The 20467-nt window shown below is 38.8% G+C and overlaps 1 protein-coding gene across 11 annotated transcripts in view; it reads left to right on the top strand.

Moving 5' to 3' along the window:
• The window catches only part of RAPGEF5 (Rap guanine nucleotide exchange factor 5), a 224964-nt gene that overhangs the window by 161591 nt on the left and 42906 nt on the right, over positions 1 to 20467 (top strand). For 9 of the 11 annotated variants that reach the window (XR_014266740.1, XR_014266741.1, XR_014266742.1 and 6 more), the window contains 6 exons: positions 10597 to 10675; positions 13108 to 13252; positions 14400 to 14497; positions 16291 to 16321; positions 17263 to 17341; positions 19994 to 20161. Coding sequence is in view for 8 of the 11 variants with exons in the window: in XM_082472678.1 (XP_082328804.1) it covers positions 10597 to 10675; positions 13108 to 13252; positions 14400 to 14497; positions 16291 to 16321; positions 17263 to 17341; positions 19994 to 20161 (600 nt within the window). In the remaining 3 variants the exon portion in view is untranslated. The remainder of the gene's footprint in view (positions 1 to 10596; positions 10676 to 13107; positions 13253 to 14399; positions 14498 to 16290; positions 16322 to 17262; positions 17342 to 19993; positions 20162 to 20467) is intronic. The other 2 variants (XM_082472681.1, XM_082472682.1) reach the window with 1 other exon arrangement.

A 20467-nucleotide genomic window follows, 5' to 3' on the forward strand; every position in this document is an offset into this window, starting at 1 on the left:
CTCTCTTGTTGCGGAGCACGTGCTCCAGACGCGCAGGCTCAGTAGTTGTGGCTCACGGGCCCAGTTGCTCCGCGGCATATGGGATCTTCCCAGACCAGGGCTCGAACCCATGTCCCCTGCATTGGCAGGCAGATTCTCAACCACTGCGCCACCAGGGAAGCCCTGAAGAAGGTTTTTAACAATATCACAAATTAAAGTTGTTCTTTTCAGAGTAGGTTATAGTATACAATTTTATATAATTATATTATTGTACTCTTGGTGATATTTCAGAACTCATATGTACCCATTACATACCTGTGTGAGTCAAATCACCGTGAATCATGCTAACAGAAAGGCTTAAGGATGTTTGTAGGCTTGTAAGTAGTACATTTAATTTAAAACAAAACTGACTTCCTAGAACCATTTGAGACAAGGGATATGTATGAGTGCCTTTAGCCAAAAGGCAAAAATATCTTGGCCAGTGACAGTTGATACATGTTTAATGGTCTGTTGATCCAGATGTTGGGCTGACAGGTGATAACTGAGGTGAGGGATAGCCAAGACTTTGACATGCAAGTCAATTCTTTTGATTTGGGAAAGAGTGAACAAAATGTAATGTGACTAATGGTTTTCAGTATCTATAATGTCTAATACGGAGAAGTTTATGTAGAAGAAAAGGAAGAGTGTTATGGTTTGACCTTTTTAAAAAATTGTTTTCCTTTCTGCCTTCACATTTCAATTTTTAAAAATATAAATATGTATAATTGGTCGTTAAAATATCTTAAAAACATTATGAATCTGTGGACTGTCTTAATCCTTCCATGTGATTGTCATTTCCATCTTTAGAGAAGTAAATTGGCTGATCTCTTATAGCTATTTGCTATTACCAGGTGTTTGCTAGAAAATAAAAACAAAATAACAAAATTTCAGTAGGAATAAAGGAACTGTAGCATGCGCATGGGTGGAAAAAGACGTCATAGGGCCATCTTTGGCAATTCAAGGCCAATAAAAAGACCAGGTTCCCGTATCTATGATGCTTTTCCCTGTCCAAACCCAGGATTCCATGACTTTCCTGTACTTCCTTTCCCCTCACCCCTGACATGGACGGTTTGTATCCACACCCTCAGGAGAACATTGTGCAGTGAGAGCTATTGCTGTGGCTCAGCACGCCTTGGGACCTAGGCCCCTTCCGACATTAACTCGGTGGTTATTCTCTGTACTTATCTCAGTCTCAGTGTCATCATCTCGCTAAAGATAAGACCTACCTTCTAAGGTGGTTATGAGGAACACAGATCATGTGGGTGACGCTTGTGGTACAGCCCACAATGTGTGGTCCATAAAGGGTGGCTGGTATGGTTATTTTCATACAGACTAGCTACTGTCTTCCCCGCCACCAGCCGACGTTTCCCCATCACCTACTGAAGCCACCGCTGGCTTCCTGGGGCACGGTAAGGAATAGGTGTGGTTCAAAGCATGGTTTGAGGCTCCCTGAGGCTAAAACATGTGTGCTGGGTGGCAGTGGTGGGCAGGGGTGGGGTATGGAGTTTCGCTCAGACATTCACATGGATGGGATTTCATCAGGCTGGAGCTTGTAGACTGCCCGTTGTGGTCCTTTAACGATCTCACCAGTCAAATTCCAAATCCTTGCAAAAGCTGAGACTTTATCTTACAACTTTGTCTTCACCAGAGCAGAGAGCCCTGTGCTCAGCCCTAAGTAATAGGTGTTTGGTCATCCGTTTCGACCAAACCTTTCTTTGTGACCCTAAACCACAAGTCTCCCTTTCACCTGCGTGAGAAAGATAGCAGCCATGTGATACTGGAAAGAAAGAATTCTAATGACTGTTCTGGAAACCAGACACAGAGGCATGTCTGCTGTCAGTCACTGGTTGAAATACTTTTCCTAGAAATGTTTTCAAACACAGGCAATACATTAAAGTAAATTTTCTTGTATTGGAAGTGTTCAGTTTGTGTAAGATCTTGTGCCACATTGCTTAGAAAGAGCCTTAGTTGTGTTTCCTTTAAATGAGTAAGTTTGCAGAATAGATTTTTAATTCTTAGGTTTAAAATAGGCAATTGACTATCCATTGCTAAACTTTATTTAAAATAACTTCTCTTTAGCGTCCATAAAATTTCTTTTAACCAGAAACAAAAGTAAATTAGTAAATAAATAAAATTTTACTTGTCTGAAATTCAGCACTAATGATTCACAATGACCAAGGGGAAAAAAATTAACCCTCAGAATGGTGATATATTTCAAGTTTCGAAAGAAAGCTGACAATAGAGAGTCTTCTTAGTGCTCAGGAGATAAAAATATCGTACCTTGTTTTAAGTTGAGTCAAGTATTAGAGTTATTGCTTGGAATAACCATGCCTGAGACTTCTGATTGAAGATTTTTTTTTTAAACATCGTTATTGGAGTATAATTGCTTTACAATGTTGCATTAGTTTCTGCTGTGTAACAAAGTGAATCAGCTATATGTGTACATATACCCCGTATTCCCTCCCTCTTGCGTCTCCCTCACACCCTCCCTATCCCACCCCTCTGGGTGGTCACAAAGCACCGAGCTGATCTCCCTGTGCGATGCAGCTGCTTCCCACTATCTATTTTACATTCCGTAGTGTATATATATCAATGCTACTCTCTCACTTCGTCACAGCTTACCCTTCCCCCTCCCTGTGTCCTCAAGTCCATTCTCTATGTCTGTTTCTTTATTCCTGTCCTGCGCCTAGGTTCATCAGAACCAATTTTTTTTTTTTTTAGATTCCATATATATGTGTTAGCATACGGTATTTGTTTTTCTCTTTCTGACTTACTTCACTCTGTATGACAGACTCTAGGTCCATCCACCTCACTACAAATAACTCAGTTTCATTTCTTTTTATGGCTGAGTAATATTCCATTGTATATATGTGCCACATCTTCTTTATCCATTCATCTGTTGTTGGGCGCTTAGGTTGCTTCCATGTCCTGGCTATTGTAAATAGAGCTGCAATGAACATTTTGGTACATGACTCTTTTTGAATTATGGTTTTCTCGGGGTATATGCCCAGGAGTGGGATTGCTGGGTCATATGGTAGTTCTAGTTTTAGTTTCTTAAGGACCCTCCATACTGTTCTCCATAGTGGCTGTATCAGTTTACATTCCCACCAACAGTGCAAGAGGGTTCCCTTTTCTCCACACCCTCTTCAGCATTTATTGTCTGTAGATTTTTTGATGATGGCCATTCTGACTGGTGTGAGGTGATACCTCATTGTAGTTTTGATTTGTATTTGTCTAATGATTAGTGATGTTGAGCATCCTTTCATGTGTTTGTTGGCAATCTGTATATCTTCTTTGGAGAAATGTCTATTTAGATCTTCTGCCCATTTTTGGATTGGGTGATTTAAGATTTAATGTTTAAATTAATTTTTCTTTGTTTCATGACATTTTAGAATATTTAATTGACAGGCACTTAGGAGCACAGTTTGTAGCTTAAGAATGCATATGTGATGTTAATCATACAAGGTACGGCAACTCAGGTCGATTATGTTAAACTGAGCGAATCTTCGAACCGGATATTAATTTTTATTGGTAGATGCTGGCAGATTGGTATTGAAAGCTTCATACCCATGACAATTCCCATGTTCTCATCTATGCTGTTAAGTAAAATGATACTTGCATTGATCATGAAGAAATTCGTCTTCCTGGCTCATTTGTGAGAGCCCCTGCTGTTACTGATCAATGAGCTACACAACCACAAGAAGAGTCTTTGGGGAGAAACAGCGTGCTAGATGGCATGAGAGCTGAGTGTCAAGAATATCCTTAGTTCTCTTCAGTCTATCTAGAGTATGCCTCTACCACTTAAGGGGCACCTCTCTAAAGCCAGCACACCAGGGACCTTCACACACCACATCCAGTGACCTTTGAATGCTCTGTCTCATGGACCTCCTTCCAGCAACTTTTGACTCTTATGATCTGCTCTCTTTTCCAGTCCTTCTTTCTTGTTGGCTTCTATCACATTTATGTCTCCCAATTCTCCAATTTCTTCTCTTTTTAAACTCATCTTTCTCCCACCGTTGCCCAAATGTGAACATCCACCCTAGCTCAACCCTCAACCTCCTGCTTACATCTTCCTAGGATTGTCACTGAGAATTCATGTTTTTCCCAAGCACTCTCTTTATACAGTTGCTCCCATCTTCATCCAGCCTTCTTTAGCAAACTCTGATCTTGGATAATTTTGCTCAATAGTTCCATTTAAAGTAACCTAGGGAACCCAAGCTCAATGCATTTAAAAGTAAACTCATCCTCCCTCCCCTTATTCTTCCTGTATCCCGTTGGACTTCCGGGATGCAGCAAGTGTAATCTGCATCTCTTGTCACTTCTCACCTTGAAAGTCTTCATTCACTTCCTTTTTCCTATAGAACGAGCCCCAGGCTCCTTAGTCTAGAGCTCAAAAACACTCCAGGAATTGGCTCCAACCTACTTTTCTACTTTCAGTTACACCATGTGACCTCTTCCATTACTGTTTCACAACTGTACCATAGACTAAGACTTACATGCTCGCGTGTTCCCAGACAGTTCATGTGAACGAATGAAGCCAACCAGAGCAGAACTGTGCTAAACTGGGGAGGGCACCCTGCGTAAAGAGCGCAACTCAGGTCTAAACCACGGTTGCCATCTGAGATATGGACGTGGTGTTGCCAGATCTCTGATTTTTAAATATTGTCATCTAACAGAAAACATCTTTAAGGGCAAAACAAGGTTCAAAGGCCACAGGTTTGTGACTCAGCCACAGACACACACCCATACCCACTCCTTTGCTTACATCCTTCACCTCTTTCTCCACCAATTCTGCTCAGAAGTTCGGAGGTCATCTCACACGCCACCTGTTTGGTGAAACCTTCCCTGGCATATGGAGTCTCTCCTTCATCCCCTGTACCATCTATGTTTGGTGTTGCTCAGTTGCCGTGTTACCTTACTTAGTTCATCCCATGGGGATACACGTCTCAGCTCCCTTTCTCATCATGAGGCTGAAGCCATGGACCAGCGTTGTGCTTCCCTGTATCAACCCCCAGCGCCTCAACAAATGCCTTACGTATGGTCATTCCTCAATACACAGTTTTGGTTGGTTGCCTGGTAGCACTTGGAGAACTGGGACAGGACAGACATAAATAATTTTATTTTAGGAAAATAAAGAGCAGGTAGTATTTATTGCGTGCTTGATATATGCCAGATTCTTTGCCAGATGCATTAGCTGTCCTATTCTATTTAACTCAGCTACAACTCTGCTAGGTGTGGATGTGACATCCACTTCACGGTGGATGATTTAACTAAGGCCCAGAGAGATTAGGTACTCTGCTCAAGGCTACCCAGGTAGGAATCCAGCTCTCTGACTCCCTTTGCATGCTTCACACTGTGTTCTGAGCTTCCCAGCAGACTTGGCAGATACATGAGTTGTGCCTGGACACTGAGAGCAGCTGATTGGGGCTGGGACAGCAGGAGCTCATGGGGCCCGTCCACTCTGTAACAACAGAGTGACCTGCAAACGTGACCCTTTCTCTGTGTGGAGAAGATAAAAGTGCTGCTGTTAATACTCCATGGTGCTTCTAGTGCCATTTTTAAAAGGCAGCATGTGCAATTACACGTAGCCAAGAACATAAAACCTGCTGTATTCAAATCACTCTTTCCTAAAGAAATGTGGTGGGATTCCAAAACCATATTTTTTTTTTTACAAGTTAAAATGAAAACGGATTTCATTATTGGAAGAGTGCCAGGCAGTCCGTATCATAAGTTCCTGTCATTAAAGGGATGACTTTCCAGGTTTGATGTAGAAACAGCATTAAATGAATAAGCCTTTCTTGTGCAACCAATATCTAAAAATAAAACTAGATCAAGATTTGACAGTTTTAGAATGGCTAAGCAAGACTGGTGAAATTGTAAAAGTCTGCAGGAGTTGAGTGAATTTAAAAGCTGTGGTAAACAGCTGCATTTGAGGTCATGAATACTGCTTTTTGAAATGTAAAATACACTGAGCAAGAAGCAGAGCTTGTATTGGTGGCATAGCACTTTAACCTATGATTCATACATGAACATTAAGTTGTTTTTGTTGTGCTTAATCAAATTACATGGACATTTTGACACTGCTTCTCAAAAAATAATGGTAAGTTGTAACATTCCAGGGCCAGAAATGGGCGCTTTCATGTACAAAGCTTTTCTTGGCTCCTTGGAATAGAGGTTAAGTAGAGCATGTTTTAGAGCACCTTAAATTTCATTGCATCTCAAGTAGAAATGTGGGTGAAGCAAAACTACTAACAGTACTTTAGGGGATATGAGTTAGTACAGAAATGTTGAATATTCACATTACCTTACTTAGATTAAATGGCTCCTATGGGCAGTTGCCTGTCAAAACTCTTTTCATTTGCTTTCTTGGTAATTCACTTTAACGGGTGAGTGGTTTCATTATGGCAGTGCGTTTTGCTGGCGAGTGTTGAAAAATAACTGAGGTAGATTTCTCTAATTGTTTCTAAGTCACCCTACGCGCATTATGATTTCTAGACTTCAGGGTTCGTTTTTATGTTTTTCTTTTTTTCTTTTTTTACCTCCCCCCCCCAAAAAAAAGGCATTAAGCTTAGACCTTTTGGAAACATTTAGACCATTTTCTTTAATTTGATTAAATTTATATAACAGAAACCTATAAAAAGAGTCCGTACCAAACCAATGACCGTTCCACCTTGACACAACTCTGGGATATTCTAGAAACACTTGTATTTTGCAGAAATAAAATGGAAATTTTTAGTGCTTGATACACTTAAAGTGATAGTGAGAAAATTTTTAAATTTATGCATATAAGAAGAATACATTCAAGTAAAATCAAATAAAAATAGATCATTCTTTTCTTATGTCTTAAAGTTAAAACAGTAGCAAATGATAGGGGAAAGTTCTGTATTAATTAACATTATGGCTAATTATAGACCTGAATTTTAGAGCCATTTCTATCAAGTCTTTAGATTTTGACAGCATATTGATATATTTTATTTCAGGTTACATTGTTCTTAAAACTGTAATAGTGTTTGCCCTCCAGTTTTGATAGTTATTAGCATGTTACTTTTGTACTGCAAAGAGTAACGCCTGTATTTTAAAAAGCCACTACAAAATGTTTTGTTATTTGGGGGCAGAAGAGGGGTATTCCCAAAAGGATGGCTGAGTATTTTTGTCAGTAATAAGCCAAGAATTTGGGATTAGATTTAGTGATTGATTTAAAGAATAGAATTTCAAAGAAAAGTTTTTTGTACACTAATACCTAGGTAATTCATTAACCTAGAAATCAAAATGAATGCATCTTTTTATTCAGAGTGTTAGTCTGTATGGCAATTATGAATGTGTTTAAATGAAAGATGTTTTTATACACAAAGGTGCTTTTCTACCTAGAGTCTTAAATTACTATTAACTAAGCAGTATATAATATAATAGATAACTATAGTGTTTTAATGTGGATGCCAGTGGATTTGCTAGTCTTTCTAAATGGCCATTGTTGGCTAATAGTCTTCAGGGGATCATTTATATCGCCATCGTGGTTCTAAAAATATCTCTAAACACCAGTGGGACAGCCTTTTTTGAAGCATGGATATTATAAAATGCACTTTTATTTGAAGTGTGTTGTTTTGATTATATCACTCAATTACTTTCATATGCGGCAAAAAAAAAAAATACCAATGTTGAAAAGGAATAAAGGAAAGCTCTTTGTGTACAGAAAAATTTCAGAACAATATGGTAGTTAGAGAAAGATTTGAGTTAGGAGTATTGGGGCTCTGTTCTATTCATTGGATTTTTAGCTGTTCTATTCATTAGGTTTTTAACTGGAGATGTTTTTATATAGCATCATTGTTTTTATTTTAATTAATATTTCTACGGCAGAGAGATAATTAGATAAATGCTGTTGAATATTAAATATGGTAGTAGCTTAGGGGAAATAAGCATTTCTGGGTCAAAGCCCTCAACAAAATATTATCTTATGTGAGCTGATTAATTGAATTGAATGCCAAATGGTTCTGCCACCATCCAACCAAACTCTCACAGCCACTCAGTTCATTATCTGAGGCTCTTCCAGAATGAAATGAATGCTTTTATCAGAGTTAATGGTGCTCTTTTTAATCTGAGCTATTCATGGAGGAAATCTTGATTAGAGAATACTTCCCACCTCACTAAATTAGCTACGTGCAAGAACATCCCAAAGAGTCTGAACCCGAGTGTCACACCAAGAGTTTTACACGCTGAATTGTCTGAGGTTCTCAGTGCCGTCACCCAGTGGTTTCTGTATATTGTGGGTTCCAATCTGTAAGGGCCCATTGGAAAGCCTGAAGTCGATTCTAGGTTCTAGGCTGCTCTATGGTCCTTGCTGCCTGTATCTAACATTGAATGCAAAAAAAGACTTAATTTCCAGTCAGACCAGAGAAGCTAAGGATTCTCATCAACCATGTTTAGTACAAAGATATGTTATAATTGTGAACATAACTGTGTAGTAGCATCCCAGAGTGATAGTTTTCAAGTTGGATTCCAAAATATCCTAGGGGTTCAGACATTATGCCATTGTTGGATCTTAATTTGAACTATTTAAAACACCGTAATGAGGGAATTCCTGGTGGTCCAGTGGTTAGGACTCTGCATTTCCACTGCAGGGGGCATGGGTTCGATCCCTGGCCAGGGAATTAAGATCCCACAAGCCTGGAGGTGTGGCCAAAAAAAAATTAAATAAAAAATAAAACACTGTAATGAAAGAGACACAAAATTTCACATACACATTCCAATTTTTCACTAGGATGCCAGTGATTAACTTGTGCTGCCAGGTTAACTAGTTTGGGGGTAGATTTTACAATAAAGCTTTTTCTACCTTTTTGTGCATAGATTGGAAACTTTTGTGAACAGGGACTCCAGTAGAGAGCTCCTAGCTCTGCTGTGCATATCCACTCACATTCAGACTCCTGTGCATATCCACTCACATTCAATTGTGCAACCAGCCACATTCCCAGTTTTCCTATACTGGGCTTAATATATGCCCAGCAAGGCCCAGGCACATCTGTTTGAGAACTTGCTTTTCCACAGAGTAATAGTGGGTTAGACCAGTGACTGTTCACATGCTACGGTGTGATACAACATTATAAGTTTAGGCTTAATTTACATTTTAGGTGCCATTTGTCAAATTAATTTTTTTAGTGAGGAATACTGTTACTTATCTATTATAAAAAAAATAAATACCTTTGAAAAAAATTACCTAATACTCTTCATTAACACCTCTGGTTCATTTCAATTAAGGGCCTCTTGCAACTAGAAAGCAAGCTTTTTTGGTCAACCTTTACCATTTGCAGCCACTTACATGTATGGATCAGGCCTATCTTGATATTTTGCAGCATAAACAAACCATGGAAATAAATTAACCCCTGCAGTTGATATAGGACTGTAGGTGTCATTCACAACCTCTTTTTATCAGAATTTTGTGTTCTTCAACACGGCCTTTTGTTTTGCATTGATAACTTTTAAAGAAACATTGCTGGTTATTTCTAAAATTCTGGAATTTTTCTAATCTTCAGCATAGAGCTATAGCATTCTGTATTGGACAGTTCTTTCTATTTCCACATTTGTAGTGTAAGAGAGCATCAATGCTATTTAGTGTACAAGCTCACTATTCTTACAATTTTCTACTATTTCAAATAGCTAAACATTTGATATCCAGAATGTAAATGATATGAGAATTAAAGAATGTATTAAAATGAATTTCAAGGTAAGGAGATTGGATAAAGACTACTATGGCAAAAGGTCTACTTTGCATTCTGAGTGTAAATCTTTTCTATCATTTTTGAAATTTTATTGGAGGTCACTTCGCCTGTTTAGCAGTTCCATATTATGTGTAAGCTGGACTTTTCGAAGAACACTCAGGCAAAGAGGCAATAACAGTGGAACCTGTTTTTGTTGGTTGAAGAGGTAGAAAAGGAATTAGGAGGGAGTATGTCATGATCTGTTTTACCTGCTCTCTCTTTCCATTTTTAACTGGACTTAGTTCTGCCTCTCTTCACAACAATAAGAAAGTCACTCACCACTTTCCCAGCTTCTTACAGATGCTTTCAAGAGATACAGGTGAATGGCCTTGGAACCTGACGTGTGTACTCTGGGTTTTATTATCCATTGTTCTTGTCCTAGACTTAGGTAAATGGATTTAGAAAGCCTTTATTTATTAGAACATATAAGCGTCATTCCCTGTAGGTCTGGAGTACATACTTCAGAAATCTTACAAAATTTATTTCTAAAAGCACTTTTTTTTTATGCATTGGTTTTCCGTAACATCTATACCCAAAAATATAGGTGATGTTTTAGGGAAGGAAAAAATGGTGACAAAATTTTATGTTTAGAGAGCCTTGTAATAAAAAAAAAAAATCTCATTGCTTGAGGCGTTCTATATAAAGAGTTTTAAAAAATAACTTTGCTAAATAACGTATTTTGTGGCTAAAATTCTCCTAACCTCAGCCCTCCCACTGCCACCACCATTTGTCATATTTCTTCTGTGCACACTGTTCCAGGGCCTGGCTAAGCAGCTGCCCCTCTTATCACCGATTTGCTCACCTTGTGTTTGTTTTCCTTTCTTTGCAGAGACCCTGCTTGATGACTTCCTTCTCACGTACACAGTCTTCATGACAACTGACGACTTGTGCCAGGCGCTGTTGAGGCAATATCCTTCATTAACTTCAGGATGCTGTGTCGGCTTCCTCTCAGACAGATGTCTCACATTAGGAATTAACTGCCTTTCTTCATTTACTCAACCCCTCGGTAGAGTGTGGCTATGTTAAATATTCATGTCTTGATAGCCAAGGTGAAAGATGAAATGAGACAGACTAGGCAGGGGGAACTGGAAATGAATGCAGAGCTGCTGTTTTCACATTCTACATCGTGGGTAAATTGTGCTGTCGATATTATGTTTTCTTCAAACCTACATCTCAAGACTTCAGAATCTGGAGATGAATTTGGCCTGCTGGGTAAACACCAGAGTCAAGAGGTTGAATGGATTGGCAATAACTGAACTTAGAAGACAATCAGTCAGTTAGTGCCAGACCATGTGATGGGAAAACATACATATGTGATAGTGTGTTTCTGGGCGAGTATCCCGGGGGAGACAAGGATTCCCCACTTGGGAGGTCTTACCCCCGTAATCAACTGTCATCGTTTCAGAGCTTTGTCAGGGCACGCTGTCTTAGGATGATGGATGTGATTAGAAGGTTGATGACCAGTTAAGGAGGCTTCAGGATTGCATACACTAACTAGAAGAGATGCAACAGATCAAAGGCTGGAAAGCCATGCCAAGGAAAGGCACTCAGAATTTCCGAACGAGTGTCTTGCCTCACAACGTTTAAGGAAGAGTTTTTTCTTTACCATTAGTCAAGCCATGATAGTTACAGGAAAAGAGGAAAAGAACATTTGCATAAGTGGAAATAATGTAAGATAAATCTTTATATTATGCCTTTCAAGAGAAAAACTAGAAGAAATGATACTTCAGTAGATTCTTTTTGTGTTTGCTTGAGTTTGTTTCACAGGTAGAAATCAAAGAAATCAGATGTCCTTGATGTACTTTTTTTTTTTTTTTTCCTGAGTTAGTTGCTTTAATTTCATGGTGACATAACAAGGATTATAAGTATTTTTTCTCCAGATATAGCCATTCTGAAATGTTCAGGGTTAGCTATTACTTTTCTCCTCTATTTTATTTTTTTATTGAAGTATATTTGATTTACAATGTTGTGTTAATTTCTGCTGTACAGCAAAGTGATTCAGTTTTTTATATATATATAGTAGTATTCCATTGTATATATACGTACCACATCTTTTTTATCCATTCAGTCCTTGATGTCCTTTTGCAGGTTGGGGAAACAGTGACTGAATTATGTTTTAAAATAGTTACAAAGCCTGATACAGAATTGATTCCTATTTTGCAATTATATATCAGCATTAAAGAATATAGAATCCTGTCCAGTAACCCCAAAACCTACCTGTGTTTGGTATCATAGCATTTTCTATTTCTAGTTAACTTTTCAGTGTGTCCAAGATACTCAGAATGATAATTTGGGGGGCAAAAATGCTAGGTTGTTTTGGAAAGCGCCAAGCTTCTGTCTCATTCCTAAGACTTTAAGCATGTTGCCTTTGAGGTTGTTATTTTTATATAATTTTAACAGCATAGTTAACACATAGTCATTGTATACAAATTGGGAAATGCTTATAAGTACAATAAAAATAATTCATGTTCTCTGAAATCTCATTACCTTAAGAAGCCACTGTTAACTATCAGTATATATCTTTCCAGGTAATGAATATATAAATAAGCATAGTTAATAGAAATGGATGATCCTAACGTGTACTTTTCTTACTTGCTTTCCTACTTAACAGTATACTGTGAATGTCTTGTGTCAGTAAATATAGTGCTGGACCATCAGTTTTATGGCTATAGAAAAGCCCGTTAAATGGATATGCAGTAATTTATTTAACTGTCCTCAGTGGTTGAAGCATTTAGGTTATTCCTATTTAATATTTTTTTTATTCCAGTGAAAATGAAAATTAGCAGCCCTTTTTTACTTACATTTGCACATTTATCCATTTTTTTTTCACATAAATTCCTAGGGTGAGCTTTTGAATCATATCACAAATTATGCTCCAGAAATCCGTGCTCATTTGGCGCTACTTTAGAACGTGAATTTCTGATGATCAAAGTATATCTGGCCTAGTTCTGATCTAACTTTTATGGAAACAGTGTCCACCTATGTAGTGAGGCCAGATCTCTCGGAGCCCATTAATCTCTTGTGATTAGTGGGCCACCTAGGGTGTCTTGGAGGTGGCATTAACCCATGCTGCCTGTGGAGCTATGTCAGCAGCTGTCAGTTCTATGGTCCAGTCCTTATCCTCACGGCCTGCCACCATGTTATGTAAATCGTTTTCCTGGGCTTACCCTCTTCAGTGCACACCTTTTACTCTCCCTACACATATTCTTTTCTTCCTGCATATTCAGGTACTTGTAGATTTTTTGGAAAATGTGCTTTAGCATATTTTGTGAAAGCAAGAATAAACGGATCTCTTCATATTTTTCACTTGCAACAACGTAATTTTCTTAACCATTTGCACCTATTCTGCTAAGAAGTATCAAGGCAAAGAAGAAAACTCAGATGTTCCTTGTCGGAAACGGAAGGTCTTGCATCTTGTTTCGCAGTGGATTGCTCTGTACAAAGACTGGCTACATGAAGATGAACATTCAAAAATGTTTTTAAAGGTAATGTAAAACATCCAGTTACTGAGTAATTCTTTTATGCCAAATGACTGATTTCAAAAATCTCATTCGTAGGTTACAGTCATCTAACTTGTTTGTAATATTGAAGTTATGATTCAGAGTATTAATTTGTTTTGACCTCTGAAGCCTGATATTCCTTACATAGAAGAAGGCAAGTTTTATAGTCACTCATTTAAGGTTATTTATTTTATATAAGTCATGGGAATTTTGACTGCAAATGAAATAATTAAGGAACGTAAAATAAAACATACTTTAAAACTTGATACTGTTGAATATGTTGAGATGTATTATAACTTTAAACTAATAATTCCCATATCTACAATAATGGGATAAAACATTTATCATTTAAAACCTATAGTGACAATGTATACATTATGAAACCTTTTCAGGACCTGGTATATTTTGAGACATTAAAGCAATTATAACTTATAAAATAGATACTAACCTAGATTTACATTTGAAATTGGATAAGCTGATATATGTGTCTAATCATTAGTAGGCTGCAATATCTTTTCAATACCAATGATTCTCTGGAGATGGTTTGTAAACAGTTGGATTCTTTTGGCCACCAAAACCGTATTAGCTGTGCAAGTTAACACAGAGAAGGGGTACAGTGGAATTTGAGCAGGGAAGAGTTCTATTTCAGAATAGGCAAGTATCTAAACTGATTTTGCCTTTCGTGAAGGAAATCACTTTGATTTCAAAATTCAGATATCACTTAGACATCCAGTTAAAAACTGGTTTAAATCAAATCTCTGACTAAACTAATGTTATTTTCAAAACAATTGGGTAGTTTAATTCAATGGATTTTTTCACTCCCAAATGGTTATGTGGATATTATTTCTAAAAATATAGAACAGGCATGGAAATTTTGAGTAGCCAGCCAGAGATCTCTTAAGTTTCCACCATTCTCTACCTATAGCCTTATAAAAGCTTCCACAGAGCCACACCAGGTGAGCGAGGGGCTAGGAGGTGGAATCCCACTCAGGATCTCATGGGTACTTGGTTTAACCCCCAGCGTTGTTCTGGATTCCACTTATTTCCCTGAGCAGGTTAACCATTCTGTGAATCTTAATCCTTACAAAATAGGCATCAAACCAATTAAGCTGAAATTTTCTTTTTCCCCCAGACCATATACAGAAATGTACTGGATGATGTATATGAATACCCAATACTTGAAAAAGAACTGAAAGAATTTCAAAAGATACTTGGAATGCACCGTCGTCAGTAAGTAATTTTCCTCATCACAGTTAGTAAAAGAAAGCAGCACAACGTGTGATAGAATTGGGGGTGTCTCATATATATCGTTTTGAACATTTTGAATCTGAGATTTATCTTGATTCCTTAGGTTTTCTAGTAGTAAATATTTGTTTTTATATCTCAAGATGAATGAACACTAAATCAAGCTTATTGGCTATTTTTTTTTAACCCTGTTTGGTATGATAGAAACAAACTGAGCCATGACAGTCTGGGTACATAAGAACAATTATCTAATAAATTATTATTTAGTTTTAAAAGTGTAAATATTTAACTTGTCATTTGGGGGAACTCATAGCTATCTCTAATGAATAGGAAAAAAGTTTTATAAATAGGTCCCAGCAAGTCATGGTGCATTTTTAAAGTTCAATTTTATGGATTCCCTGAAGTTTCTTTATCAATTCAGAAAAATTAAAGGAAAGCATTTATTCAGTGACTTTTGTCATATCCAAGATGTATCACTAAGGTATCTATCATTAGTCTTTCATATTGCTAATACCTGACTTTACTCTGATTTACCACTAACTCTTATTAATTTTGGTAAATGAAAACATCAAGTCATTATTCAGTTTTCAGATATAGCTGCAAAGTTAATCTGAAGGGAAAAATTGTTCTCTGATTTACAATGTAGTTTCTACTTTTTAAACGTAAAACACATCTGTTGTCAAGTTGTGAAAAACTTCTATTAAGATTTCAGCAGTCACAAATGCACTTCTCATAGAAAATGTTAATTCAGGCCTTTCAGATTATCGATTTGAGATTTAAAGCCTGACTTAATTTTAGTAACGAGAGATCCTATGTAGTAAAGGGAGATCCTGACTTAATTTTAGTAAAGGGAGATCCTATTTAGTAAAGGCTATATAAAGAATTTTAGGGTGCAAACAAATTATGTATAAACCTTAGTCCCAATCAGGAAAATCACACATTTAGGAATTCAGAAATGAGTTGCAGGGTGTTAGAAATGAATGTTGTGAATTTTGGTGGTCTTCTTTTATCACAGTCTACACTGTAATAAATTTCGATAGCCTAAGACTAGTATGAAAATATGAACAAACAAATGAAGCAAAAAAGAAAAAGAAAGAAACCTTTACATCAGAATAATCCCCTACATGGAAGTTGATCTATGCTGTAAGGCAGGCCTTCTTACAGTTGGGAAAATTTAATTCTGGTTTAGTACACATTTAAATGCATTAAATAAATTAATGGAATTTAATACATTCCATTTAAAAACTTACATATAACTGGGAAATAAAAGATTTAAGTAAGAAAATTGTCTGAGACACGATTCTTGCCTCTTTGGTACAAGGTGATGAAATATGTCTAGATCCTGGAATAAGATTTGAGCTGGGGACCTGCAGAATATCCCCCAGTTCCACCACACATAGAAACATCCTGGAAGAGATCTGCCTTGGCTGACTTATTTAGCTATCTAAAGAACAATAATTTCACCTAAAATCTAGCCAAATATGAGAAAACTTAGAGTTTCTGTGGAAATAAATCCAGTTATTTCCTCAATGCTCCGTTTCTATGGGTAGAAAGCAAAATATACCTGTTGAATAAATAGCTTCTTTTCTTCCTGGTTCACTGGAAATCCAGAGCCCAATGTCAAGTGTGTTATGCATAGTAAACTAATGAATACTGTGTGTTTTATCTTTTTGAAAAGCAAAAACCTCTGCCCACTGCCTGAAAAGGAGTCTCTGTGACAATCACTACATTATTCTGGGTTTGAGACAAAGACTGATGTCTTGTCCTTTTCCTTTCAGCACTGTAGATGAATATTCACCACAGAGGAAGGTAAGGCAGCCCCTTCTGTTTGAAACGGGGTGATCTGGTTTGGAGGCCTGGCCTTGGCCCACTTGGTATTTCTTCATAATTAATGAACGCTGCCTCTAGCAGAGGAGGGCCAGGTGGGGAGCCGGGGGCTGCACCTTGCCTCCCCGCTCCTACCTCACTTAGCTTTCCCTGTGCTTGTGCAGATTCAATTTCAGCCAGGTGCCCTTGACTTTATGACATTCTGAATTTTTGTGGTGCGTTTTGGAGTCTCAGAGTTTCCCCAACGTCCGCAGAATGATATAAATTTGATTTTTAATCATTGATATAAAGATAGAAAACCATCTATGCAAGACTCTTGCGTGCAAGAGTAAGGAAGTCTTGTAAGAAAAAGGTTGGAACCCTTCAACCCAACAGAAAGAGAGATGGTAGCCAGAATGAATGTGTTTCCTCTTCAACTTGCTGGGGGGAAATGCTAAATGAGATGTCAGGCACAAGTTTTGTAGGAGCTGATATATCAGCTGATGGATAATCATAATGAATCATGTACCTATTTCTCTTAAGCAAGTCATTGCACTACAGCAGAAGTATGAAACTATCTCGACGTGGCTTTATCCAAAAGCAAGGTTGCTGTTGGGATGGGGAAACCATGTCTTTCTCAGGAGAAGAAGCTATGGGTGTTTGTAGTAGCCAGGGTTAAAAATCACGCCCATATTCTCCGGCATGTTGCAGAGAATCATTTTGGGGGCTTTTTCCCTTGGCCAAGGTCTATCATGTTGCTCAGACTCTCCACCTCCACATGCATTAATTGAGGCAACTCCCAGTTTATTCCTCTAAGATTAGATGGGTGGATTTCATATTAAAAAAGAAAATTGGCATGCCCTTTTGGAACATGTTGCAAACAGCTCTAGTTTCCAAAGGGCAGCAATACATTCATTCATTGTTCTTGTTCTCCCTTCTTGCAGAATAAAGCCCTTTTCCACCAATTCAGTCTTAAGGAGAACTGGCTCCAGCATAGAGGAACTGTGACGGAAACAGAGGAAAGTGAGTATGGTTTGAACAAGGGTCTGGGGCAGGTGGCGTAGCAGCTAATCACCATCGTTCTCCGACTTTAACACATCAGCCTGCCTTTAACCCTTTCCAGCTGCCACACCCCTAAGACAAGCACGTTAGCATCCACAGTGATAGTTTTTCCTCTCTTGCTGTGGGCATTACAGTTTTCTTCATCACAGAGTACTGTCCCAGGTAAGGAAAGGAGACTGCAAAGAGCCCCCTGCGTTCTTGGGGAGAGGTGCAAAATGGACTGGAAAAGCAGCCTTTCCCCTTGGCTGCCTTCTTCCGTGCTGCCAGCCCATCGCCTGTGACTCACTGGAAAGTCCACTAAAACCACCGTGCAGGGCTTTGGCTGAGTCAATCCCTGAGAGTTAGAGAAGAAAATCTTGGAGAAAATAATGAAAGGAAGGATATGCAGTCGAAACTCCTCCAAGGCAAGGCTCTGCCGGGCAGTGCCACACGTCCAGTGTGTCCTCAATCAGTGCTGCTGGCAAAAGGGCTCGTGACCCACCCTGAAGAGGGCCGCTCCATCAGTGCAGGGGAAACACCTTTGTAGCACTCTGAAGGTGCTGATGTGCTTTCTTTTTTTTTTAATTTAATTAATTAAGTTACTTATTTATTTTTGGCTATGTTGGGTCTTCGTTGCTGCACGCAGGCTTTTCTCTAGTTGCGACGAGTGGGGGTCACTCTTCGTTGTGATGCACGGGCTTCTCATTGCGGTGGCTTTTCTGGTTGTGGAGCATGGGCTCTAGGTGCACGGGCTTCAGTAGTTGCAGCAGGCAGGCTCAGTAGTTGCGGCTTGCGGAGTCTAGAGCACAGGCTCAGTAGTTGTGGCGCACAGGCTTAGTTGCCCCGCGGCATGTAGGATCTTCCCAGACCAGGGATCGAACCCGTGTCCCCTGCATTGGCAGGCGGATTCTTAACCACTGCGCCACCAGGGAAACCCCTGGCGTGCTTTTCTACATTACTGTTTTATAACGGAACCGGAAATGGTTTCCTCCTGTTTAGATAAAGGTTGAGTCAAGGGCAGAGCTGGGAAACACAGCAATTCAAATGTTCATGCTATTGTGACTTGGAGACTTTCTCTTTTAATTCACCTTTCTCGACAGCGCTGAAATTTTAAGTGTGGACGTTGAATATTCAACTTATTGAATGTTTAAACAACAAAATGTCACAGGATACCTCTTCTGTTCCATTGTTTGTGTATAACCAAACATAATGGCACTCGTTGGGTCATAAGTGTCACCTGTACCAAGTGGAGGAACGAATGGAATGACCTTACCTCCTCATCTCTCAGTTGCTGACCTTCCTTTCCCATTTGTCTTACAATTAATTGTATAATTTTCCAAGCTGAGTTTCAAAGAGTCTGAGTATTTCAAGAACCCCCCTCCTCTTTTTGTTCATCATTTTACTGGTCAAGCTGTAAACTTTCCCCACATTTAGTAGTTTGTAGACTGCATCTTTGCCTTGCTCCAAAATTCCGTCTTTTTGTGGAAGGAAAAAAGCCTCTGTCTCTCACAAGTCTGTTGACAACACATAAAACAGCTATTTGTTAGATGCTATGCTTTTAGTGACACACCCAACCAAACCCAAAACAAACTACTGTCAGTGCCTCTTGGTGGCATGTTTACTTTGAGGTTTGTACTAGTAAACCCATAGTTTGTCTTTTGCTTCATTTGCATTTCTGTGCAAACATTCCTGGGTTTATTTTTGTGGTGCCATTTAAATTGCATATGAAATTTCTCTAGGACCTGCACTCCCCATTTTTTTTTTTTTTTTTTTTTGCAATCTAGAAGAGAAGAATATCTAAGTATATTATTGTCCTTCTGTCTTTAGTAAAGAAGCTGGTGTTTTATACATTCAGAATGGCTGATACAAGAGACAAATAACGTGTCAGTTATTTGCATTGCTACAGTTTCTGCTATTAAATCATAAAGAAACATTTTTTCCAGGGCCCATTCACCCTGATAGTGATAATGTCCTAGTAATAATGATTAGTACCACAGACAAGAAAAAGGAAATTAAAAAGGCTGGAAATGTGACCTCCATTTGAAAACTAAACTCACTACCACCTTGATATGGGTGGAGGGACGGTGCGCGGAGGTTCATTCTTATATGAGCAAGAAAGCTGAAGCCAAAAACCATAGCAAGTGACAGATTTTTTAGATAAGCTTATGAGAATTCAAATAACAAAATGTGGTGGTCTTTACTGAGCCACTGTGCCTGTCCAGAGGTGAAGTGTAAAACAAAAATGTTTGAATTAGACGCTTTAATAGATTGCTTTGGGAGATCACAGTAACCCTCAAAGAAGGGACTCCGAAGTCTAGTCCCTGTTGCAGAGATCCCACTGTGTTGTGGCCAGGCTGCCGCTACCCTGAGCAGACGCTTTTGCATGATGTGGGTCTCTCACTACAGTATGGGATGCTTAAGCACTACTCCACCTTGCTCAGCAGCTTTATCACGTCTCCATCTCACGTGTGTGCAAGCTCGCATTGCTGTGCCCTCAGGCACCCATGTGCACACATATATATATGTAAATCTAGCTGTGTCTGCTCTGTGCTACAGGGAATAGTGTGGCGGGTGCCTTGATTTGGGTGAAAAGTCTGTACCTCACGGCCACAGTTGTTCTCTGTCTACTCACAGTTCTCTCACCTCATGCAGTTTTCTGTCACGTGTATATAACGGAGCACTCCTATGTCAGCGTGAAGGCAAAAGTTTCCAGTACAGCCCACGAGATCCTGAGAGTTGTGGCGGAAAAGATCCAGCATGCGGAAGAGGATCTGGCTCTGGTAGCCGTCACGTTCTCTGGGGGTAAATTATTTTCTGTCTTTGAATATTAATCTTTCACTGGATTGCCTCCAGGAGGAGAGAGTTGACATTTTTATGGAGTAAACGTGCAGCGCGTCCCTTCTGGGTCTGCAGCTGCTTGACCACTCTAACAATAAGAAGCCGCCTACCAGAGGTGTTTCCATGACAACAGTTGGGTACTGTTGGATACTGAATTTCCTCCCCAAGAACTGAACAGAGAAGCGCGCCAGTGTTTTGAAATATATTATAAAGCTTTACATATTTTGCGCTCTAGATAAGCCTTCTGTTTTCATATTTAAATTAACTTGG

The sequence above is a fragment of the Balaenoptera physalus genome, assembly GCF_965194825.1.
Source record: "Balaenoptera physalus genome assembly, chromosome: 8".
NCBI classification, from domain to species: domain Eukaryota; kingdom Metazoa; phylum Chordata; class Mammalia; order Artiodactyla; family Balaenopteridae; genus Balaenoptera; species Balaenoptera physalus.